This window comes from Sylvia atricapilla, chromosome 2, assembly GCF_009819655.1.
Source record: "Sylvia atricapilla isolate bSylAtr1 chromosome 2, bSylAtr1.pri, whole genome shotgun sequence".
NCBI classification, from domain to species: domain Eukaryota; kingdom Metazoa; phylum Chordata; class Aves; order Passeriformes; family Sylviidae; genus Sylvia; species Sylvia atricapilla.
In genome coordinates, this window is record NC_089141.1 from 74,202,343 (window position 1) to 74,227,718 (window position 25,376).

At 38.4% G+C, this 25,376-nt stretch overlaps 1 protein-coding gene across 1 annotated transcript in view; it reads right to left on the reverse strand.

The window, feature by feature from the left end:
* Positions 1-25,376, reverse strand: part of ABCC4 (ATP binding cassette subfamily C member 4 (PEL blood group)) — a 142,452-nt gene that overhangs the window by 5,642 nt on the left and 111,434 nt on the right. The window contains exons 27-30 of the mRNA XM_066313444.1: positions 24,941-25,030; positions 24,291-24,463; positions 18,009-18,114; positions 3,613-3,747 (exon numbers count right to left, since the gene is read on the reverse strand). Coding sequence (XP_066169541.1) covers positions 3,613-3,747; positions 18,009-18,114; positions 24,291-24,463; positions 24,941-25,030 — 504 coding nt within the window. The remainder of the gene's footprint in view (positions 1-3,612; positions 3,748-18,008; positions 18,115-24,290; positions 24,464-24,940; positions 25,031-25,376) is intronic.

Consider the following 25,376-nt stretch of genomic DNA (forward strand, 5'->3'; position numbering starts at 1 on the left):
TTTTGTGCACTCTCTAATGCAGGGTATATGCATTTTTACAAGTTCCAAAGAATATTAAGGTCTGATTCGAATCAACAGAAGAATTGGGAGTCCTGTTAAGAGGCATTCCTCAGTAACCAGTCACAATCGGATGCAACAGAGGAAAGTTAATGAGGCTGCTGACTGCACACAGCAGCCTCAGTATTCCCATCCCCTTCTTGGTTTAAAACATAAAACTCTGGCATACTTTTAATGCAGCTTTTGAATGTGATTTTTTTTTTAAATGGAAAGCTAATAGGAAACCTTGGCACATTACTAGAGATGTAATGAAATGGCAGCTGCTTTTCAACTGTCTCATTGCAATTCTTCCCTTGAGCCCAATCCCTCAAGATATTAAATGCCCAAGTCTTTATACAAGTTTCTTCCACTGCCAACAGAGCTGCAACCTTTTTAAAAGTAATCACTGAGGTGAGATAACACCTAGTATTTTAATATTTACACATGTGCCACAGCTTTAAAGTAAAAAACAACCCTTATTTTTCCCTCAAAGTACTCAAACCTGACTGACAGAAACCTATCCCTATCCTGATGGACCAAAGCCTGCAGAACCAAAGCCTCTCTCAACACTGCCAAGAGCAGAGAGAACACACCAACTTGTGTTTATCTGAATAATTGAGGACTTCTATTTTTTTTCTTTTTTCACTGCTTGATGACTATTTCTCTCTTTCCCATAGGATTTTCTCCAAGCAGCTTCTTGTAAACTGAGCAAAGATAAAAACAGTCCCACAATGTCAAGCATAACTCAGTTGCCATCAGGCTCATGGGCTGTTTAATACATACTCAGCAGTCTCCAATTTGAGTTCTGCCTGTGTTGTTTTCTTTGACATTTGCACAAAAACCAGGGATACTGAGTGACCAAGTGAGCCATACAATAGCAACTGGATCTATTTGGAAGCCTGAGCTAAGGTTCCAGCAATAGCTCAGTCTTGCAATGCTTCTCTCTAAGAGGCCCATGAGATTTTTTTTTTAATTATGTTTCTTAAATATGTCCTGGTTAGTCTCCCCAATTTAGGATGTGTAGTACCTCTTAATTTGCACTTAAGAATATATGCAGAATAAAATATTTGCACTTTTCCAGAAAATGCATTTAAAGTTTCAGCTTACTGAAAGATCTTGGTACAAGTTTGTGTTGTACAGGTCCAAACTGATATAACCCAAGATTCAGGTCCAAAACACAATAAATCAAATAATCATTGCCAAAGCATAGCCACATTCTGAACCATTTCACTTAGCAACCCACTGCAATGCTTTTTGAAAAGTACGTATGTATGTCATATTACTATTTCTTTTAATGTGCAGCATGCTGTTTTCCAAAAACAGAAAGAAAGCTGTTCTTCATAAAAACAGTTCTTAGTAACCACAGTAGGAATGTGGGAAACCAACAGCAATACATGCAACAGACTCAGTAGTGTAAAAAGAAAAGCCATTGGAATCAGCTCTTCTGACTAAGCGACTTCTCTGAAAGCATGCATGAAGCACAAGGGACTGCAACAACAAAACCCCTGAATTGTCCAAGTCCTTCAAACAGAAAGAACTATAACTCTGCTTCTGGGTAGCTGCTGACTGGAGATACAGTCTCTTGATTCCCATATTTTTGGTCCAAGTGTGGATAAGCACCATGCTCTGCATTCTTGGCAGATGCTAAAGCTTGTATCTGCCTTCTAGCCTGGGAGTTAGCAAACTTTTTCATCAAACCACATTTCAGCAGAGACTGGTTCCTGGATCTCTTCCCTTCCTGTACAAAATCACATAACATTGATGTGGTAACTGCAGATGACTATATGGGCAAGTAACATCAGGCAATTATTTTTATACATTTTGAATCATCTTTGAATGCAATTGTGCAATTGAGAAGGGCTCCAGGGAAGGAAGGAGCGACAGCATGACATAGCTAAATTTCTACAGATGACAGCTGGACAGCCTCACCTCCTGCCTCTCCAAGGAGCAAGCCTTAGGAAGCTGGCCTTCACTTTACAGACAAACAATGGTCACATGAATTTGAAGCTACCCTTTTAAATATCATTTATATAACCTCCAGATTGTCATGCACATACCACAGAAAACATGGCTAACCCATTCCCTTGTAATAGGAAAATAAATGAAGCTACACTGCAGCAATGGAAGAGGACAGCAGAACTCATAACACAGCTTAGTTCAAGACAAAACCGTTTCCTCAGTTCTGCAATTCGTGCCACACAAGAACTTACAGTGTATGCTATTAGCTACAGTGCTTCACTTGAAAAACTCTTTAAAAAATAAAATCTGAGAATATGAACAGACACAGAAACCTCTTCTCTAATCTTCAGAAAGTCCAGTAAAAAGTGTCCAGACATGAGCACACAGCCTCTATACTAGCACAACTTCTAATTTTTTTCCCAACTTGATGGAAAAGCATCTATTCTTTTACTGGAAAACAGTCAAGCACCTGTCATTTTGTTTCCTGTCTTTGTGTGTTGTTCCCTGTCTATTAGTCTTTGTTTCCCTCAGTTACAGTTTAGACTTTGTGCTCCTCTAGCTCTGCTCCACGCATCCAGCAACGTGAGGAAAGGAAAGCATGAAGGCTAAAGAGCTTTGCCTCTTGCCTGCAAAAGGGTTTCTTAGGTTGTTACCTGCTTAATACCAGTGCCTTACTTGCAGGCTGAAAGCATAAGTTACATGAGTTCCAAGCAAGCTGCTGCCAAACTGAGCACTGCCAGTCTCAGCTGAAGCAATGCTGAAACTTCGTTGGCACTGAGAGAATTAAAATCTTCCTCTGGACATCCTGTGGGGTAAATTATAAAGAAAAAAGAAAGCAAGCCAAAGCTAGTCAAAGAGATCCTTAATCACAGGTCATTCCTTTTTATCTTCTTATCTCTGCTTCAGCTTTCCATCTGAGAAGTGGAGAAGATACAGCCTCACCTCACAGGCATATTATGAAAACGAATCCATTGATGTCTCTTAAAGACTTTGATTGCCAGAGGAATGCCCACAATTACATTAATAATTCTGTACTCTGAGTAGGATTTGAATAGTACACAGTAAATCAGGCACAGAGCTTTGCAGGGAACAAGGAGGTGACAAACATTCAACAACTATTTCTTAGCTGAGCCCTGCTCATTTTTGGTGCAGAACAGAAAGCCAGGGTACAAGAACAAAGTAAGGGAATGCACAACAGAAAGAATGTGATCAAACTCTCAGGGACCACAGCATGGTCACAGGCACTGACCCCCAACTAAAATCTAGTGGACACTTTAAAAAATATAGACATATCAGAGAAATGTTTGACTCTGCAGCCTTAACATGTTTTTTACAGCAAGTTAAGATCAATACCCAGCTCAAGTGAGTATGTCCTATAATATTTACACTTACTGTTTTGTGTACACACAAAAGGATGCAAGAAATCCAGTCTTTCAACTCAGGGTATATAAATACATGTATCATTTGGAAGCCTGTGTATATCCAACTGAAAATTATGGCTTTGCCTTGCAAAACTGACAGATCCTTTAGTGGAAGGCTTACTGCAACACTGAATATGCTAACTTGAGATAAACAAACTGCACAGACAAACTTAATTATCTCTTCTTCTAAAATTACCCGCTTTGCTGTTTCAATCAGAGAAGCCGCTTCAGTCTTGCCCACTTGTTGCACCATTTTGTAAAACAAGCTGTCTTGTTCTTGCAGCAAAATGTAAGGCTCACCATATTCTTTCAGTCTTCCCGCATCTAAAACCTGTTAAATCAGCAGAAACCAATGTATTAACATAAGAAAATTAAAAACTAAATGTTAGAGACTAGAACCCAAATGTAGGCGACTACAGACAAGTGGGAAACGTATGCATTTTTAGCACTAGGATGAATTTTGTACTCTGAAAATGAGTTCTGTCCTCTTCAAACTAGTATAGCACTTTCTCAGTTTACAGACCTGTTGTACAATTTTCGAGTGCCCTACAGCCATTCTACCTACAGGAATCCAACACGAAGTTATGCAGAATATGGAAATACAATGTTTGTGCAGCCAACAAAGCAGATTATAAGATTCATTGTGTAAGAAGGAAACAAAGAGGTCCAAAGTGGGCTCTGAAGTAAACAGCTGTGGGTGAAAACCACGCAATAACCACCAAGACAGTTCAGGGAGAATAAGTAGGTCTTTTGAATTAGAGGTGAAGATGTAATTAAAGAAAATGAGGGTGCTGCTGAAAAGATAAACAATTTCTTGCATCAGGTTTTGCCAACTATGTATTAGAGAAAGATATTTAAACCTGACCCTATTCTTTGCACATAAAGAAAAGATCAGATGCCACCATGGGCACAGGCACCCAAAAAGAGAGGAAGGGAGAAAGAAAGAATGACAGAGAAATCAAGCATTAAGTCAATAATCCACAGAGAACATACACAGTCAAAAATACGAGAAAAAAATAAGAATAAGCTGATTGAACCTCTAGGAAACTGTTCTCAGACTAGTGACTTAATTTAGGGACTGCATGGCAGCAAACATTTAAGTTACATTTTTAAAATCCTTTACAGGATTAATTCAAGAAAATTTTAGATTAGCATATGTATTTTGATATAAGACACCAAATGAATTGAAATAGTCGTTTAAACAAAAGAAGACACACAGATCACAGGTAGAATTCATTCTCCACAGTTTTAGCAATCACAAATCTGGTACAATTTTTAATGCATTAGAATAAAACTAAAGGAGAAATTATTTATATGGAAAGAAAGATATCTGGTGTAACCAAATAACCATGCTACAAAGAACAAAGCTTTTCAAAAACCTGGACAGAAAACAAGAGATTTGAATTAAACAGTGCAGCTTTCTTTGTAGAAAGAAAGGAACTGGTAGGAACTGGTGGGAACTATATTGTTCTGGCATAGGTGGTAGTTACTTATGTTAGTCATCAGAAAAAAGAGGTGTCAGAGAAGTGACAAACCTTTGAATGACACAAAAATGTGCAGGTAAGTCTAGACCAGAGGATCAGATACACCTAACTAATCTAAGATAATGAGAAACACAATAGCAGGGAAAAGCCAATATTGACAAATGCAATGCACTCAAATACTTAACTGGCTTATAAATTAATGGTATTGACTCAAGAAAGAGATTTGGGTTTTAGTCTACAAGTTCAGTACTTTACGCCACGAGTAGGAGTAATGGAGTTTAAAAAAAAGGAGAAGAATTCATGTGAGAAAACAATTCAGAAAATAATTTTGTTCTTATATAAATAAAAAACTGAATACACAGGCGTGCTATTGACAAAGATATTGCCACAACAAAAGGACTTCAAGGAAGGACTCATAACTCAAGCCATAATTGTGGTCTACATACTTGTGAGAAAAAAAGAAAGATCTAAAAAAACGAAGCTGGTAATTTCAGGAAAGAAATGAATAAAAGGTATTGTGAGGACAACTTCCAAAGAAACAAAAATAGTGTGCAAACTTCTCTTTGAAAGAAGAATCTCCAACAAGCTTGGAGATAAATTCAAAGTCCTGTGAGGAAACTTTCAAATGTGTCCTCTGCCTGTGCAGCTCCATAAAACCAAACATCCTGATGGCCAAGAGCCTGATGTCCAAGCAGCCTGGACCCCAGTAAATGAAAAAACCCACAGGGAAGGGGCACAGCTGAGCTGATTCCTCTGCCTGCACCGGTGTGAAAATACCGCACTGCCAACTTCTTTGACACCGGAGACCCAGCATCAGGGAAAAGGGACCCACTCCTTCCCTTCTGGTTCAATTAAGAACAGGGCATTTGAATGGAAAATAACTCAGACAACAAACAGAAGCATAATTACATGTAATTTTATGAACTGTACACACAGAAACCTGCAAGAGGATATTTGCTATTTTTAAAAGCTCCTAACTTAGAGAACCCAGCCTATACTATGAATTTCCTTTGAAAGTGGTTTCCAGTATCGTTTGGAATTGCAGCTGAAGAAAGTGCTCACAGAAAAATCTTAAATATTAGTAATATTGCACAGCACAACATACAGTCATTTAATAGGTTCACTATTTTACCTGCAGAATTATACTTGAACACATGCTAATTTTTCAGTGTACTTAGTCCTATCCCATTTACTCTGAATATTTAATGATTAATTATAAACATATTTTTTATCACAGTATTTTTTAGGGCAATATATGTCACAGTTAAGGACAGCTTCCTTAAAAATGCAATAAATTATTGTATACAATTCTACACTTAAATCAGGGTGCCACAGGATAGAACATCTTTATTGCCTTTAAGTAAAGCTTTTTTCAGCATAGCACTAGGTTATTCAAGCGCTCCTTAAGAAAGGAAATAAAAAGTGTTTTCATTAAATGTGTGTCTTACTAGTAAAGAACTGCAATAGACAAGTAGAGTCTTATATTACTGAGAGTTATATTACTGCAGTATTGCAATTTTAACATTCATTTTGCAAATATCTGAAACAACCACACACACAGACAATCTTTCCCCTCCAGAGAACCTGGGGAAAGGGAAAAAATTATTCTTCCTTGGCAAGGTCTAAATAGTCAAGTCCAGAAGACAAACGAATAGAGTGCGCAATTTCTGTCTGGAGAAACTCCATCCACATTTTAAACAAATCATTAACAAATCATCAATTCATAGCCTTTCTTTGGGAATAAAACCCAAGCTTGTGTTATTAAGATAGACAGAACAGCTATAAGAAAAACAAGCTGTGTTATTTTTTTAAAAAAATCTGAAATGAAAAATGAAGAATGAAACTGAACAGACAATATCATTTCTACAAGTCAGGAACACTATAAAAACCCTGTTCACCAAGGAAAACCACTTTCTACTAACTGCTGTCATCTATGAGACAATGGAGAAAATGTAAGCTGGTTTACTTGGTAGTTATACATTTATATATCTATATATTTATTAAAAAGCGCTTAGACAAAGAGATAGGTACTCTTCTTTGAAGAAATGTGCACTGATAAGATTTACATAAATAAATAGGTACTTTGGCTAAGGCTTTGCATACTCTTACTCACTGACTCCAAGCCAAATTAAAATCATTAGGACTTCAAAAAGCCAGCTAATCATTCAGGAAAGGTGGAATCTGGTGTTTACCAGCCACGTATTTTCCGATCAACTTGCAATGCTTATCACTGCACAATACAAGAGAATCGAACCCAGATGTGTTCCAAGGCAGTTGTACCAGTGGAACTTGATACAGAAGAGCCAGAGAGAAGCTTGTAGCTGGCGAAATCAGATCGGCAGGGAGATTGTGGAGGACACACACAGGAGCACTTGACTCTGAATCAGACTTGAATTTCATCACAGGCCTCAGTGCAGATTTTGAGAGAGAGGGGTTTTGTGCAAACCACTCAACTTTTCAGCTCCTCGCTCTTACTCTTTGTAAAATACATGAAATAAAGACTTGATCATTCTGTGGGAGCCAACTGCCTGTGAAATACTTAGACTGCCCAGAATGAAATAAAATAAACACAAAAGAACTCAAAGTGCTCATATGTAAACCAGGGCCAGATTCTCCACCCTCTTGCACCAGCAGTTTCTTTTACCTTGCCTGCACTGTTCCTGCCTTTGTAGTACCATCTTTATGACTCCAACAGGATTTTCTCATATGAAAGAGTAATTCCAACAGTTCAAAATTTACAAAATTGGCTGCTGGCAATCATACAAAAGAAAACATGCAGGAAAACTGCTGTTCAGTGGAATTTGCTCACTTCCCTGAGTATGGTGAAAACATCTTTACTTACAGCTATCCAAATTAGCATTACTCAGGCAGCAATATAGAAACATGTTAAGTGCAAACAGGACTCAAATGATGAATTAGTGAGTAAAATCCTCACATGCCATCTAATTCTATTCCACCTAATGTTTCATCCTGGCTGAATAATCTGGGGCAGTGACTGCTCATCTGAGTTGTGATCTGTCCAGAAGGTTAAGAACCATATTGGCAGAAGACAACAGTTTTGAACAGCACTTTCTTTGATATTTGAAGCACAAAATAACACAGAAAGGGGATGATTAAAATATGACAGGGAAGGACAGTGAAACAGAAAAGAAGTATTTGATCTTGACCTGCAATATCAAACATGAGAAGATTATTAGCCATTTAAATGTGTTTATGTTAACTCTAACTAGCACAGGAGTATTTGCCTATGCCACAAAAATGTTGTTGAACTAAATTTGGGTAAGATTTGAGCCTACATTTTGCCTCAGCTGTAATCTACCAGGGTATCTATCCCACTTTGCCTAGGTCCCTCCTAAACCCCTGAGCTTTACAGTATTTCCATCCCATACCTTCATAATTTAATGTATTAACCAAGACAAAAAAACAAGGGAAGGAAGACAAAAAGTAAAACATAAAATGGTGAAAAAGGAGTCAGGAAATCCATTTCACCATGAAAAGAGAAAAACTAAACAACTAATAAACGAGGATACTACAACAAGATAGTTGAGTTTCCAGCAGAAACCCAGGCAGCACAACCAGGAGAACACCTTTTCTCCTTGATGATTCCTCAAATAATCCATATTATTCTGTTGCACAGGACTTCGGAGAAGCCAACACTCACTTTGCAAGTGAATTTTACAGTGTTCGTTGTGGATTGATATATGTAAAAGAAGTGTCATTAGCCACAGAGAGGGAAAGAACAAGGGCCTTTTAAAACTCTGTAACAAACACCATGGACTTACAGCTATCCATAGAGAAAAAAAAAAAAAAAAACCCTTCTAAATCCTGTGTTTTCTAACTTTCAGCAACAAAGCAGACAAACCAAGAGAACAATAGTTATAAAACATTTTGAGAAAAAAAACAATCCAAGGTTGGAAGTGTTCAGCAACAGAGGAGGGGGGCATGAGAATTTATTCCAATTATTATTGAGGAATGACTAGTATTCTTATTCACGTTCATATTCACCATTAAGCCAGAGGGGAAATGGGACATTTAAGAGTTGATCATAAATGTTTTTATTTCCTATTCAAAAGGAAAATAATTCAAGGAAATTATCTCCTTGGGAATACATCTGATTTAATTTAGACTTGGAGAAGACATCACCAAACAACAAAATCATTATTAAAGTTCAAAACTCTGCTAGGAGTACAACATTGAACAATGGTTTCCTCAGAGAGCATACATCAAGATGATCTTCAATAAAGTCCTGGGAAGAGAAGAATATTCAGGAGATGCTTCTGGTTACATCATATTATAAGAAATATATTCACCCAAGACAATACATAGTTTTGTGGAAAAGAGTCAACAGCCTGTACTCCAGTTGGCATTAAGTTCAGATGCAAGCATGTTCTGTCTCTTCTGTCTCATCGTGGTTTGTCAAAACAGATGAGAACCATGCACACACTTCTCTGAAGAATCATTTATAAATATCAACATATCTAAACATGTTTGTGTACATGGAAGCACATTGAAAAGGCTGCAGATATAACTCAGAAACTATTTTAAAGGGGCTCTTTTTCTTTTGAAAGTTTTTGTGGGTTTTTTTTTTTTTTTGGTTTTTTTTTGTTTTTTTTTTTTTTTTATTTTTTGTTGCAGAGCTTTGGTTGGTTATTTTGTTTTGATTTTTCTTAAGCCTTCAGGTTTATTCAAAGTATTTCCCATGCTCCTTCAGGGTTCCTATACAAATTATTCTACCAGTAACTCCAGACAAATTTGGTGTCAAATAATGTAAATTTCACGAACATGAACAGAGCAGAGCAGACCTGGGAATTTACCTTCTTATAATCCGAATTATCATTTTCAGATTTTCCAAATAACACACCTCAGCAGAGTTTAACTTTGCTGTAACAATGCCAGACTAGCCACTAGTCACTGGGATTTGACATGTAGCCCTTATCCCCCTGCTTCACAGAAAAGGCAACTTTAGATATCTTGTTCTGTAATCAGAAATAGTGAATGTCCTTGAACTGAAATTATTCTTCAGCTGTAACTTAGGGGAAATTGAGCATGCAGCACTGGTAAATTGGTTCAGACAGGTTTTCTTTAGGCTTCTTGCAGAGATTAAAAAAATCTACCTTCTTTTCCTCCAACTGATGGCATGCCACCGTAAGCTGGATGGAATGTCGTGGGGAAAAAATACCAATGACATATGCAGTAATAAGACTTATTCTACTGATAATCACTCGATATGAACTCCTTCTATGTCTCATTGAAGAAGTCTGTTAACCACACACTGCAAATCTCTCTTGTACTGCACAGTTTCCTCACCTCCAAACATCTGATATAGCAGTGTAAGTTCAACCCTTGCTCCAGAGGGTACAAAGGGGCCTCGTGCCAGTGCTTACCAAGAGTTGACAAAAACACGTACGTGCTGACAAAACTCTCCCTTGGTCAATCAGTAATGACTGCTTCCATCACTGTAAAGCCACATTTCTCAACTGGGATTGCAGAATGACTCAAATGTGGCCCTGAAGTGATATGAGATATACCTCAGTTTAAAAAATCCCACTTTTTAATAAGGCTTTTGAGAGTCTTAGAAAGGTAGATAAGCTACAAGGATATTATACTTTTCAAGAGGTTAAGGAATATTGTTGCAGATGACTGAGCATGTCTCCTGGTTTTATCAGTTTCTGAGGACAACGAACTTGTGGCTCAGCTGCCATGCAGAGTTTCACCTTATCTCTGCTCAGGGCATCAGCCACCAGCATGACCTGTGCTAATTTGCTTTCAAACAGTAATACAATATTTCTGAGCAAGCAAAAATCATTCTTTAAAGATGTGTTAGTATTTCTAGTACAATCTAGATTCCATTCCACTGTCTTTAAAGAAACATGATACGACCATCCTGTTCTTACAGTGATGAAACACATTCACACACAAATGACTGACAGAATGAGAGATCAAGGTTCATCAAACATTGGCTTCACTTCCTGCAGAAATTCAAATTCAAATTCTTTGTTTAAATGCTTCCAGCTGAAGTACTGCCTCAATAATTAGTTGTTTTATTTAGGCAAAAGAAGGATCTTGTTGGGCAGCCCTCTTGAAATGGGAGCAGCTTTTAAGAACTAAAGATGGCAATGTTTTAGAGAAGTGTGGCTTAAAACTGGCAAAGAGAATCAAGAACTCTAGTGTATTTCCAAGCTCTTTGGGATTCTGACTTAATTTTAGAGGCAGATAGGCCAGATGTGACATCTACAACTGTCACAGACACTCCGTTTCAGCTGACAAGGCTCGCTCTGATATAAGACCATGGCATACAGCTCATATCCTAGGCAAAACCTGGCCTAAACACCAATATAGAATCTTCTCAATAGTAAACTTGCATATATTACTCAGCTTTGAAAGCAATGTCTTCACTGCTGATATTTGTGGAATTCAATAAATTCCAAGGAAGAAAATGGAAGGATCTTGTTTTCCTTTCTGGTTTGGTAAATATCAACCCAATTTCAGAAGATCTGGGAACAGTGGAAACTGCTATTGTTCAGAATCAAACAAAACTGACCATTTCTGAAAAATCATTTGCTAAATCCTCAGCTCTTGCAGAAACTCTGGAAGGCTTGAGTTAACAAAAAAAAGGAGAAACCTAATGGTTTCCAGGCGTTCTGCGCTCCATGCAGGTCACTTTCTATGAATACCTGTCATTTTCTTGTCTTCACATTTCCTTACTCATGAGACTTTGTTTCCAGAACTCAGTGGGGATCTTTCTTAAGTTGAATAAAAAAAGGAATGAATTTAGTTCTAATACTCCTTAGTCCATATTTTCAAGACAGAGGCTGAATCAAAAAAAGGAGCTTTATTAGTGTTTGTTGCTTTTGAATAATGACAGCAGGTGCACCAGTATAATTGTAGCAATTTTACTGCAGATTACTGGATTCAGACCCACAAGGTACATTAAGGTTTTTATGAAGAATTAGATGCTTAGCTGCAAAAATTCAGCATCCATTCTAGCTACTATAATCCATTAAGCTCCTTTTACATTCTTTAACAGAACAGACTTCAATAGCACAAGCATAATATCCAATAATATTTCACCACACTCTAGATACTGGGCTAATAAGAGGTCAAATCCCCTTCCACCTTTCTGTTACAGAATGAAAACAAATTACTCATTTTATACCCATCCAGTTGTCCTGCTTTAGAATTTTGAAGAAAGTAATAATTAATTCTTATTTTCATAAGTTTTCAAATTCTATCATCCCAGGCTTCATGAATATTTATGGTCTCAACAACTGACCTCTCAGACATTCCGAGCCCTTGAGGGCCAGTGTTTGACAGCAGGCACCAGGGGAATATTTTGACATGGACACGCTGAAGACCAGAGAGCCAACATCAACGGTGGGACACAGCTTTCACAAAGAACTGCTCTACAACCAGGACTGCATGTTCTGTGTCTTGTGACTTAACATAACACCCTCTAAACAGAATGTCGAGATTTGCTGTAAAACATATTCATTTTCCAGCAGTGATATTTAAGTAAGCGGAAAAGAAAGCCACCTAAAGAATAGTCAACAGGCTATATAGCTTTTCTGACTTTAACTCAGTACTGCTAATTTAAGTGTACTACCACCACTTTCCTGCATTCTCCACACCTCCATCTGGGGCTGGGCACTGCAGTGAAAGCTCACATGAAGGTATCAGTAGGACAGATGGGGCTTCCCTACTGCTACTAGAGCTCTGCCTCTCACTGGGCTGCAGATTCAGACTCCCTTGCGTTACCTCTCATGACTCTTGCACTTCTGGCGATGTAACTCTTCAAAAGGAAGGGCTTAACCTGACTGCCCCGGGTACACAGAGGACACAAAGTTTTTCTGGGAATGGGGAGCATTGCATCCAGACCTCTTGAGACAGAGCAGAGATTTCTGCGCTTCCTGGAAGAATGCTGCCATCCCCATGGTAAGGAAGGGCAGTATGGGCATCACCATCATGTTCACTTAGATGTCTATCACCACTGTCTCACTCCATCTGGATGGATGAAGGGCATTAATGTGCAATACTGGGTCAGATATCGAAACTCCAGAGAAAGACAAGCGCTCAGACCTTGTCTGCTGCACAGCATTTTCTATCTAGCTGCAGGTGACGCCCTTTCCACCACACACCACACTGCCCGGATCTCTCTCTTTGATTCCAAGATGTTTACACTTACCCTTGGTGGACTGATTGCTCTGCTGAAATTAGACATCTACAGTGCAGGAAACACAGTTCCTGATTTATGAGGCCCAGATGTTCCATCATGGCAAACACAACATCAGAAAAATGAGAATAACTGAATAAACCAAGGGAGGTGTACCGGAAAGACGTGGGAAGTTGTGAGGCTTATCGGAAAGACGTGGGAAGTCATTTTCTATTGACCAAAAAAAACAACTCAGGTCTGGCTGTGAAGTGCATTGTATTGTTATCCTGAATATTAGTCACTGCAGAATGTAACCACAACAGGTTTTCCCATAAATAAATCAAATCTCTTCCCATGATTCTCTCATCAAAAACTTCCTATTTGAATGACAGTTTTTAATTACTAGATCAAGTTCTGCTTGCATGAAGAGTTTCCATTTCAAAGAAGTATTACTCTGATATGAAAACTCTCTGGGGAAACATCCTTGTCATTGAAAAATGCACAAGTTTTGACTCTGTGGCTTTCCTCTGGAGAGGCCACGGCACAGTATGTACAGCAAACAACTCCATCAGGTTCTTGCCAGATGCATATACTTCATTTGCTACTGAACCACTATGTCCCTGGGTAAGCCTCAATTTCTGTATGCTTCTGTTTCCCCCTCCATAAACACAGAGTTTCTAAAAAGCATTTCTCGACCTGTAGAAGAAAGCAAAGAGGAGGGGGAGAAATGGATGATGGGGATTTTATAAGATCCCCCTCAAGTCTTGGGAGTGGTGCCCATTGGCTGCCACAAGCTGCAGATGTAGTTTACATAAAAGGCCTTTGCCCTCTGTGGTGAGGACAGGACAGGGAAGCAACAGTTGAGGTGGTGGGGAAGCTACAGGGAATGCGGGATCAATGAAGGAAGCCTGAGCTGATCTTTTGCCAGGATTTGCCATGACAGAAGAGGTAACTGCAGCTTTCATCCTACTCTCCCCTTCTGCCAGGCAGCGGAGTTCTTACCTGTGCCAAAGAGCTAAAACGGGTACTGCTAGCACCTGATGGGAAGAGTTACAACTTGGCTTCTCAAAGTAATGAAGGAAAAGGAATGAGAAAGTGTCCTATTAGATGCTGGAGCAGCATAGAGGGAAGAAAAAAAAAAAAAAAAAAAAAAAAAGGAGCTTGAAAACCACTGGATTATAATTTTATGGGCTGACTTAACAAGTCTTTCCAACTTTGGTTCCAAAGATTGTATGGATACTTCCCTATCTCACCCAGGTGTTTGAAGTTTAATTAATTAATGTTTATAAAGAGCGTTACAATTTCCAGATGAAAGGTCCTATGCAAGTGCAGTGTAGTATTACTCATTGAGGTGATTGGGTTAGAGAGTATCACGTTACACAATACAGCTCTTCCCTCAATGATTTTAAGCGTTTGAAGTTCTGATAAAATGTGTTCATCACTAAGACAGATAAAATGGAAATACTCTTAAGGCGTGACCTGGATTATGAAAGCAGAGGTATGGTTTTGGGAATGGAACAAACGAGAATTAAAACAACTCCTGAGGCCAGATTTGTCTACAGTTGTATAAAATATATTCTGTTCTTCCTTTTTTCCCTCCTTGAGTAGGCTTTTCTTCTCTTTTAAAATAGAACCAGTTATTACGACGGGTGTGAGCAGACATGCAACAGTTCACGTTCAGTTCCTATTTCCATACTCATCCAACTTGACATTTTCTCATGACTTTCTCAAAATTATTTTCTGTTCCAATTTTTTTTTTTAATGTTTGGATTAACCCTAAAGGCGAACAGCTTCTTTTTGGAAAGTTTTGCTTTAACCAATAATTAAATGGAATTAATTCAAAAAACTCATGGACTATGCCAAGCTAGAGACTGCAGCCAACACACTCAAGACGTGATGACCAGTTTTGAACCCCCAGTACAAGAAAAAGCAAGGAAAATTTGAGCAAGCTTGAAATAGGGTTACAAGGGTGGTCAGTGAACTGGAGCATGAATGAGGAGACGCTGATGGAGCAGGGCATGTCCACCCTGGAGAACTGCTGGCTTCAGGGGACTTAACAGCAACCTTCCCATATTTACAAGGAAGTTACTGAGAAGATAGAAGGCTCTTTAGTGAGATACACAGTGGGAAAACAAGAAACAATTGCCATAAAAGGAAGAAAGGCTTTCACTGGATATAAGGAGAAAAAAAATTAAACAGCATATAATTAAGCACTGGAACAGGTAGCCCAGACACTGCGGAATCTCATTTCTCAAAGTTTTCAAGACTCAAATGGAAAAAGTCCTGAGCAACCTGATGAGAAATTAGTGCTGACCCTGCTTTGAGCAGGAGGTTTTTTTCAATCTGACTCAATGGGAAGGGAGGAAGGCCCTAGGTGATGTCCACTTGTTCAGGAATGGGCTTCAACATTCATGCTTGATTTAAGAGAGCTTTTCAAAATTTGTTTGAAAAATAACTTCCCCTTTATTTGTCAAAAGATAATTGTTAATATTTTGACTCCCAGGTTCTATTTCTGTTCTTGCTCCTTCACTTTCTAAAAAACTTACCACAATAGCAAACAACAGACATTTGGGATGGCTTATAAATAAGGCATTATTGCACCTAGAGGTCTTAATTAAAGGAGGAACAAACCCAGGATTTTTAGTAATATACCAGGTAAATGAAGAACAATGCAGTTTCTTTGTGCATTTCTGACTCTTGAAAATGAATCTGCATTGAGTTAAATCGGTGAATTACTAAAACATACCACTGACTAACTAAATTATAGAATGCACTAAAAGCTTTATTTAGCTAAGTCTTCTCAATTTTTCTGATACTGAAGTAAATAATTTTATTGATAGCCCTTATTAATTAGTAGTTAGTCTTCTAGAGAAATATTTTTATTCTTGGCATTTTTAACATGTTTCTCTTCCAAAATTCCACTTTATTCCTACTATGAGTTACATGTCCGAGTAAACCAAGAAATAAAAGTGTAACAGAAGCACACCTGTCATAACTCTGATCATTCTAAATATGAGATGGTAATTCTGATTTGCCCCTAAACAGAATAGATAACTGAGTAAGGATGTCAAGAAAACAGGATTGTTATGAAGTTATATGTCAGTTTCCTCCTTTTTTTATCAGGCTTCTCACCCTCTCCTCTCCCCCAGTTGACACAAACCTAAGATCCTAAGATCAAAATGGAGCAATACAAAAAGATGAAAAAGAAAAATATTTAAAAGATTTAAAAATCACTACTGACTGCAGACTCAAACACACATCTTGCAAATCTCTTTCTTAATACTCTAAAGAGCCCAAAAGCATTAAAGACTATTAGACAATTAGGGAAATAGAAATCTTAATAGTGACTAAACTGAAAAATATTAGGGTAAGAATAATGTACAGACACTTAAAATGCAATGGAGTAGCTATGTAGTTGGCAATTATCCTGAATAGTTTGGGGGAAAGGGCAATTTTTATGCTTTGCTCCAACAATTTTTGGAAAAAAAGTAAATAAAATATTTAGTTCTCATTGCAACTTCACGACATTAAAGGTAAATCTAGGAACACATCTTTGTGGAGAGAGCATTCTGTGCTCAACATGTTAATAGTAGTTAATGAACCAAAAGCCACAGAAATCCTTTTGGACAGCTAACAAACACACACAGTTATTAATTAGGTCACAGTTGTTTCCTCACAAATCTTTTGTTCATTTCAGTTGTAGAAAACACCAACATATCCATTAGACCTGTGGGGAGGTATTCACCAGAGAAGAAAATATTTATTTATTATATGTTAAATGCTTGCAATTACATGACTACTTATGGCAGTTCTGCTGGTTTCTCTCTTTGTAAGTAAACTATAATCACTGAGCTCACAACCTATTCTACTCCTCAGAACACCACTCATCTCAGCAGATGGAACTGTTTAATTTTGTGTACTTCAGGCAACCACTGTAACTCAATCAAAAATTTTAAAATGTTTTGAGTATTCAGTAAAAAAAAAAAAAAAAATGGAAAGAATTATCATCTTTCACTTCCATAAGACAAAAGTTGAGAGGTATCTTTTAAGGTTACCACCAAGAGGTGAAGGTTAATTTCTGCTTGAAGCCAAGTTAAATTTGAGTTCCACTTATGAACACATTTTGCCCTCTATGCCAGTTATTTCATTAACTGGCTGTGAAGATGTTTGCAAAGGGCTCATGTTCTTATTGCAGAAGATTGTAAAACTGTAGGCTGCACGTCATCTCAGGGACACAAACCAGGTGGATTTCCTGAGAGCCCAGGGAACACTACTGCCTTTATGAAAATAATCAGCTAGTATTTCCTAATTTCTATGCAAGTGCAATGCAGTGTGGGGCAGACAAGGTGGCAGATACAGTATAACATTCCTCTACTGGTAGCAAAGATGACAGAGGCTACTGCACTGGGAGTGCTTCATCTTCTCTGAACCTTTCTTTGGAAAGCTGGCCATATTCATTACTTCACCAGTCTAGTCCTACTCCCATCACTAAACAGGGCAGCTGCTGTCTCCTTACCTCCATGTCTCCTGCCCCAGAACTACCACTTCCCCCTCCCACATCCCACACCAACTATTGTCACTGCCTCCCTCAGCCCACCGACACTGCATTAAAGCACCTGACGGAACCCAGCTGACTCTGTCCAGAACCTCATGGGTGTGACTTCACAGGCTCCCAGTACTGGCAGAGCTTATTTGCTCAGGTCACCTGCTGTACCTCACCTGCAGCGGGTTTGTGCCTTGTGGGATGGAAAGCACAAGACCAGAGAAAGAAAGAATTTTTTTCCAGTTTTCTACAGTTTTATGAGTTGAGAGTTACAGTAGCTAGGACGATGAGGTTAACTTGGATAAGCCTAACATATGACTTACACTCCTACCCACCTTTGGATCAAAATTAAGAAGAAGCAGTAACATTATTCTTCAGGAAATTAAAAACAAAAGGGAAGCAGTTAACTGTCTTACCATAATCCTATCACTGTCAATAATGGTGTTCAAGCGGTGTGCAATGGTCAGCACTGTGCAGTGAGCAAAGGTTTCACGGATCGTCTTTTGAATGAACTCATCTGTTCTGAAACACAGCAAGAGCAATGCAGACAAAAATAAGATGTTTGCATGGATAACTGAATGGCAGGCAGGTTTTATGACTTCATGAAACATGACTGGATGGAAGGAAATATAAGGTTATTACAGTGCTTCTTCCTCTTGTTATACCAGATGACTTGGAGGTGTATCATGAAACATACTCCGAAGTCTACCCTTCCACTCCTGATGAGGAAAGGGTTTCTTCTTGCAAGCAGGGCAATAGGCTTCATTTCAGGAGACTAATTTCTGAGACTTCGATTACAGAAAAGGGAAAATTCTTAGATTCAGACAGTTCTACCGATTTCTACACAACAAAACATTGTTATTCTCTTTCAAGATTTAGTTTGTGCAAGCAGGGAAGAAAAGTTGGTGAAAGTAAATATCCTTCATAAATCATCTGAAGAACAAACACAAGACAGCCTAGAACCAAGGTTCTTGATTTCAAATGCAAAAGAAGATCAATTAAAGGAGATGGGTGGTAAATAAAATAGTACTGGAATAGCTCGAGAACTTAATTACTGAAAAACCCAAAACTTGGCATACTCTGTAAATCAAAAGCATTAACTGGAATGCACAACCCAAGGAAAGAGATAGAAGATTTCAAGTTAAGAGTGAGCCTACTGTATGAATTAACCACCTAACAAAAGGACAGCAGAAAGAAACGTAAGCTAGAAAACTAAGCTAGAGCACAGACACTGAAGTAGAGGGCTGAAGCAAAAATTGTCACAAATGAAGCTGAGAACTGTGAAAAGGAAATAAAATTATACTGATAGGCAGTTAAGACACCAGAATGTTCTTTAGCCATATAAATGAGTATTAAGGCAAAAGATGGGCCATAGTTATAGAACTGGAGCTCACTGAAGTAACTACCTGTACAAGAGAAGCACTGACATCACCTAACTTAGAGGACACCAGTCAGGCTTGTATGTGGAGGTCTAGGCATGGCTGGAAGGTGAATCTGAGTATCTGGATTAGGCAGCCATCCGGTGATGAATGCCCTCTAGAGGCACCTGACAGCCCAGTGCACAGGCAGCCTTGGGTCCCACCAGCCAGGCCTTGTGAATACTCACATAATGTCCACTAGCCTCCAAAAAACCTCCAGAGGACAAACGGCAACAACAGAGAAAAACGAACAGAAACCAAAATTCTCATCCAAGACAGGATGACACAAAGAACTCAAAATATACTGGTGCTAGTTGCTCCAGCCTAGAAGTTGGGCACTTGAAAGCATGGACCTCATTTCCAGGATTTCTATTCAAACATGAATTTGTTCTTTTGTATATATGATGACTGGAGGATAATAAAGTGCCGCACAATAGGTTAAAAAAAGACAAAGGAGAGATCTGAATAAACTAGAATATTCAGGCAGACACGTTGGCTGCAATCAGTTGCTTGCAAAGCCTTAATGCTTCAAATTTTTAAAAATAATGGGAAAATAATATAAAATACATGAAAGATTCATAAAACATATATTCATCTGATTAAGTAGTAGTTTTTTAGACAGAATTAGTGCTCCACACTGAATCTGTCTGCACATGATGAGTATCTGGTATCACTTCATGAATTATGCAAAGGGAATTGTTCTGATGCCATCATGCCAGGAGGCACCAGCAATAAAAAGTGGATAGACAACTTTGGAAGAACAGGATGACTTAGAGGAATGAAGTAACTATTAAGTTTCCACAGTAGAAAATATAGCTCATGCTCTGAAGGACAAACACAGCTTCTGTCACAAGCTAAGCTGAAGCAATCAGCATGACAAAGGAGAAGACAGATCCTTGCTGATGACAGGAGAATAATCAGAGAGAAGGAAGACATTAACAGTTAAGTAAGAATTCCATGCATTCTAACTGTTACCTTCATCTGGGAACAGAAAACATTTAAGTTCTGTCAAGAACTTCAGAGAACTGGGTTCTGGACCACAGTCTGAGAGGTTTGGTCCTTCTGCTCCTACTTCCTAAAGAAGCTCAAAAACAAAGTGGGAAGCAAAGTGATGTTCCTCAACTCCTTTTGAACCAAAGCCAGTGAGAAACCAGGGAAAGAGGCAGGAGTCAAAGTCAGGACAGGGCCAGGCTCTTCAGTTCTGTGTTATCTCCTTAAGAAAAGGAAGTTGTTCATCATGTTATACATCACAGCAGTATCAGTCCTTTCACCCCAGTGTTAATGCATGTAATATTTTTTTGCTTTCTTCTCAGCAACGCTTCAATAATCTGACTACTCTTACTTCCAAAAGGAAAAGAAAAGCAGGGACATCAATGAAAACACTCATGATGGAAGAGCCTCATAGAGACAGCAGGATGTGTTCTCTGAAATGGTTGAAATAGCAGAACAGAAACAAAATGTTCAATATTCAATACTCCCTAGAACTGTGTAAAGAAAGCCTTTTTCTTTCCTTACAGTCAAGCTCAAGGTAAAGTTTTCTGCAAAGCTACTATAGAACACGAGAATCTGGCTCAGGAACTTTGATAACAACTTTATAAAGGGCTTGCAATTATTTGTGACTCAAGTTATTACCACTTTGTTTTTGGAGAAGCCTCAGCCTTGAACATCCCTGTCTTCTGCATTCATTTATCGTATCTTCTTTTATTACATGTCTTGTTTATAGCACTACCTCTTCCTACATTTACAAGAAAAAACCTCTCATTCTTAGAGAGATACTATCAAACTATTATCTTAAACAGGTATTTCTTGAACACAAGCTTATCATTAACAAGAAACTGCTGTCCCTATTGTGGGCGTGACAAATGTTCCAAAATGAGAGGACAGAGTAATCAGGAACAGACTTAATAGCTCCACCTTCAAATATCACAATACAAGATCTCATGCAGATGTGTCTGCTGACTGACACTTGGCTAGATCCTCTCCAAGGCTCAGGGTAGATCTCGGAGCATAGTTTTTGGGACAGCAGGCAGAAGCACCATCAGTAACCTCCTGGAGAATCTCAGGAAGAAGCTAGGGAAAGGAAGAAAATCTAAAAAGACCAAGAAAAGCATCTGTATACAGAATTATGTGCTGACAGTATAAAGGCTGTATCACACACCAGTTAGAGCTAGAAAAGTACCAAAGGAAGCATTATTTCTGTCTCTTTCTCAGGGCATAAAATGGACTCTTAGTGGTGAATACCCACACTGAGCAAGTGTTTGGGCAAGTGGCAAGCAATTTCACCACCCACTTCAGTAGATCAAACCCCATCATCTTTTAGGCACATTAAAAACCAAAGATGCAACCTGACTACCAAAACCAGGGCTGCTGGATGACAAAAACTCAATCCTAATCTGATTATATAAATATGGGAACCATGATACTCCCTATTGCAAGGAACAATACAATAAGAAAGCACAAAATGGTGGTATAGCTGTCCCACAGGCACCACAGGCTGAGGATCTAACACCAAGTTTCCCAGCAACCCAAGATCTGGTGCAACCTGAATTAGTTGACGGTGTAAAAAGAAAACTATCTAAAGAGGAAGAATAAATATGGTCAGAATGAGAAGCAACCAAGCTGCTGAAAGGAAACCTGGGTAAGTCATTATCTTCTGTCTAATGTCCTCCTGGGATTGTCCTGAAAGCGTATCTCACACTACATGATTCCTGAGAGGCTCAGATAATTTCTCCAAAAGAGAAAGAGTTACAGATAGCAGTCAGATGTAATAAAAGGTTAAACCTTACAAGGTTAAGATGGCTAATGAACTGAATGTGCAATGGCTGTTTTTAACCAGATTCAATGAACAAACAATGTAAAAAGGTGGCAGTGGTTTGTTTCGTTCTCTATAAGCAAAAATACCAGTTAATACAATGAAAACAAATCCAGTACTTTTAAAAAGTCTCAGTTACTAATGATTTTGTTTCTGTGTATTACCAAAACAATTACACGAAGATTTTCAGGTCTTATGCTCCAGATTTCACACAACTTTCCAGAACAGTTCAACTGCTTTAAAACCAGACTCTATTCTTCAGGGTGAGAAAGGACCAAGAAGATAAAATCAAATTAAAGGTCTATCACTTATCACATATAAATCATGCAGGTAGTCTGACTTAGAGCAACCTTCTTTATGGCAAGCTCCTCCTCCTCCCCACAAAAGTACTCACACCTCTGCCACATGCAGAGCAGGTGGCATCTGTGAGGAGCAAGGGGGAAAATAAGGGGACATATGGGAGCCAGAATATATGAGGGAGAAGGATAAACTTCAAATTCCTTCCCTTCACTCCCAGTAGCAGATAAGAATGGCCTAGTTGAACTGAAATGTGGTGGGGAGTCCCCTCAGTCTCCTGGGGAAAGTACAATGCCCATGTCTCACCCTGCATCCACTGCCTAACATCACCTCACCCTTCCTTCTCTTCCTGCCACCCCTAACCCCTGCCATCTCACACCTGCTTCCAGGTTGAGCTGCAGAGGGGACATGGTGGCAGCAGAAGTTGAGGCTGCTGAGAGAGAGATCAAGATCCAGAAAAACAAACAAACAAAAAGCAAAGTATCTCCAGAGACGGCAGCAGCTCGCCATGGTCTCCATCTCAGGTGCTCAATATGATATGTGCTTGTTGCCAGGTGAGAGACAAGGGTGCCAGGTATGGGGGTTGTGCATCAGAAGAGGAGGAGGTTTTCCTTACAGGCCAAAAATGCCTCCCTGACTGCTCAGTTAAGCAACCCACATCAGCATTTCCTGATGATCATCATATCAGATTGCACAGGTAAAAAATACTTGGCTATAGTTGTACCAACACATTAAGGAAAAGGTAATAATGCCTGTAATGCAAACTGAATTCAAAGAAGAAGTTCCAAGTTATTATTTGTATTGTTATGCCTAGAGTTGATACAAACAAACATTTACCTTATTATAATATATATTGCAGCACACATTAATCAAGATCAATTAAATGGATAGTGCAAGTTGAGAACACACATGTGAGATGCCAAAATAGGGAGGATGAGTAAGATGGTATTAAATTTCCACCCCTATGATTAATCATAGTTAATCTATCAGAGTTCAGCCAGCCAAAAATAAACCAGGAGTTAAAAAGAAAAAAAAAAAAAAAGGAAAAAAAGAAAAAAAAAAAGAGAACCTCTGGGAAAGGAATGCACTTCTCTAAAGGTTTTAGAAATATACTGTCAGCTGAACTGTAAAGCTACCCCAGTGGCACCACTTCTTCCCCAAGAAGATGTTAGAAAAATGAGTCACGCCCAGATGACATACAAAATCCTTAATGCATCTGTTTGAGGGACTTGCTGTGTTATTGTCCTCTTTGGACTTTGAGTTCTCCCTCGAGCCATAGTTTGTTGGAACTATATATTCAGCTCAGACTAATTGATGCAGTACGTTTGCAGCATTGTTTCCAAAATATTTCCACCAGCACTTCAAATGTTTCAAAAATTAACAGTGGGGGTACTTAGCTATTGGAACAATTTAACAAGGATTGTCATTGAATTTTTTATTGCTATTGAGGTTAGATGTTCTAGAAGTACACTCTAGTTCAAACAGGAATGAATTCAGGAAAGTTCTGCTGGCTTGAGTTATACAAGACAGAATAATGACTAAGTGAGTCCATCCTGTAGACTTAAACATCTCCAAATCTGTTTTGGAATTCCTGTGGTGTTTAGGACATCTTACATTCTTGCCCCTGCCCCTACTTTACCTTGAACTTACCACACCAGCCTCTGAGCCATCTGAAAGGACAGCATCTCATAATCAGAAGTATCTGGTTTTGCTTACAGCCATTTTTTCACCTTTCTAGTTTTAGGGACTTTTGGGAGTGAGATGAATTAAATCTTTTGCATTTATTTATTTCCAACAAACATTTCTTCCCAGAAGTCAACAGAACTCAACTTGTTTCATGGCTACTCTAATGTTATAGAGATGCATTTCCAAGAACATTCTTGTCTTCTAATCTATGGCTGCATGACAAATAAACTCTGAATATTAATTTCCCTACTCTATGGAATGCACAGAAATTAGGGATCTTTCGAGTGCTTAGTTTATATAATCTACTCCTTAGCCAAAGCTCAATCATTCCATTATGAATAGACAAAAGTGATGGTATCATCAAAAACACAAAAGAGCAATACAAACTACATGAAATGTAAAGCATTTAAGTTCATCTCTACAGCAGGGATGAACATATTAGAAGATAAACCAGCTCATTTTAGTATGACAGATTTTGTTTTTACCTTGGGTCCACATTTGCTGTTGCTTCATCAATGATAAGAATACGATTTTTTTTTAGAACTGCTCTGGCAAGACACACCAGCTGTCTCTGACCAACACTAAAATTAGATCCAGATTCTGCCAGCTGCGTCTCCATTTTGTTGGGTAGATCTTCCACAACCTCCTTCAGTTGCACCTGTTGACATGTCAACATACTGTAGGATGAGTAACTCTCTTTTAAATCAGCTATTGTGTGTCTGATGACACAATAATAAGTATGCAAGGTTTGCCTTTTATATTCTGACACAAAATGAGTAAGTGCCAAGTTGGATTACAGAGTGTGTCAGTTATTAGAATTCTAAAAACATTAAAGCACATTGTTAAGAATCTATTGATGTTCATTAAAACCAAGATATGAATCAAAATATAACCAAGGCATCATCCCAAAGGATAATTTTTTCATAAAAGACTTATATAACAATATACACATCTGCACACACATGGACACACACATACACAAATGCACATATGACAGTCTACCTTTTTCCATCAACAGCTATACCTTTATCAAAGCTGATGAAAACATCTAAAACCTAACACACACAAGTACTGTGATGTTATTGTTATGTGGATTTTAAATACTAGATGTATATTATTAGATTTAGTAAGTCACCTCTTCCAAGGCATTCCACAGCTCTTCATCAGTGTATTCATTGAAAGGATCTAAGTTTTTCCTCATAGTTCCAGTGAATAAAACAGGCTCCTGAAACCATGCAAAATCAGCATTTCATTATAAATACAGGTTTTATAATGCAATAGGTAATTTTAATTTAATAATAATCACAGGTAACCTATATCAACAATAGCACACAAATATCCAACAACAATCTATGATTTTTGAAATGTAAAGGTGTATATCACAAATGCATGTTTAAGGGGGATGTGAGGGGGGAGGCAAGTATTCAACTACTCTGTATGAAGATAATTTACCAAACAGGACAGGTCTGTTTGTAAATTGCTGTACACAGTTATATTGGTACTTAAGCGGGCATTTACATGCCACTGTTCTGATGCCACAAGCTATATATATACACTTATATGAAATCGTT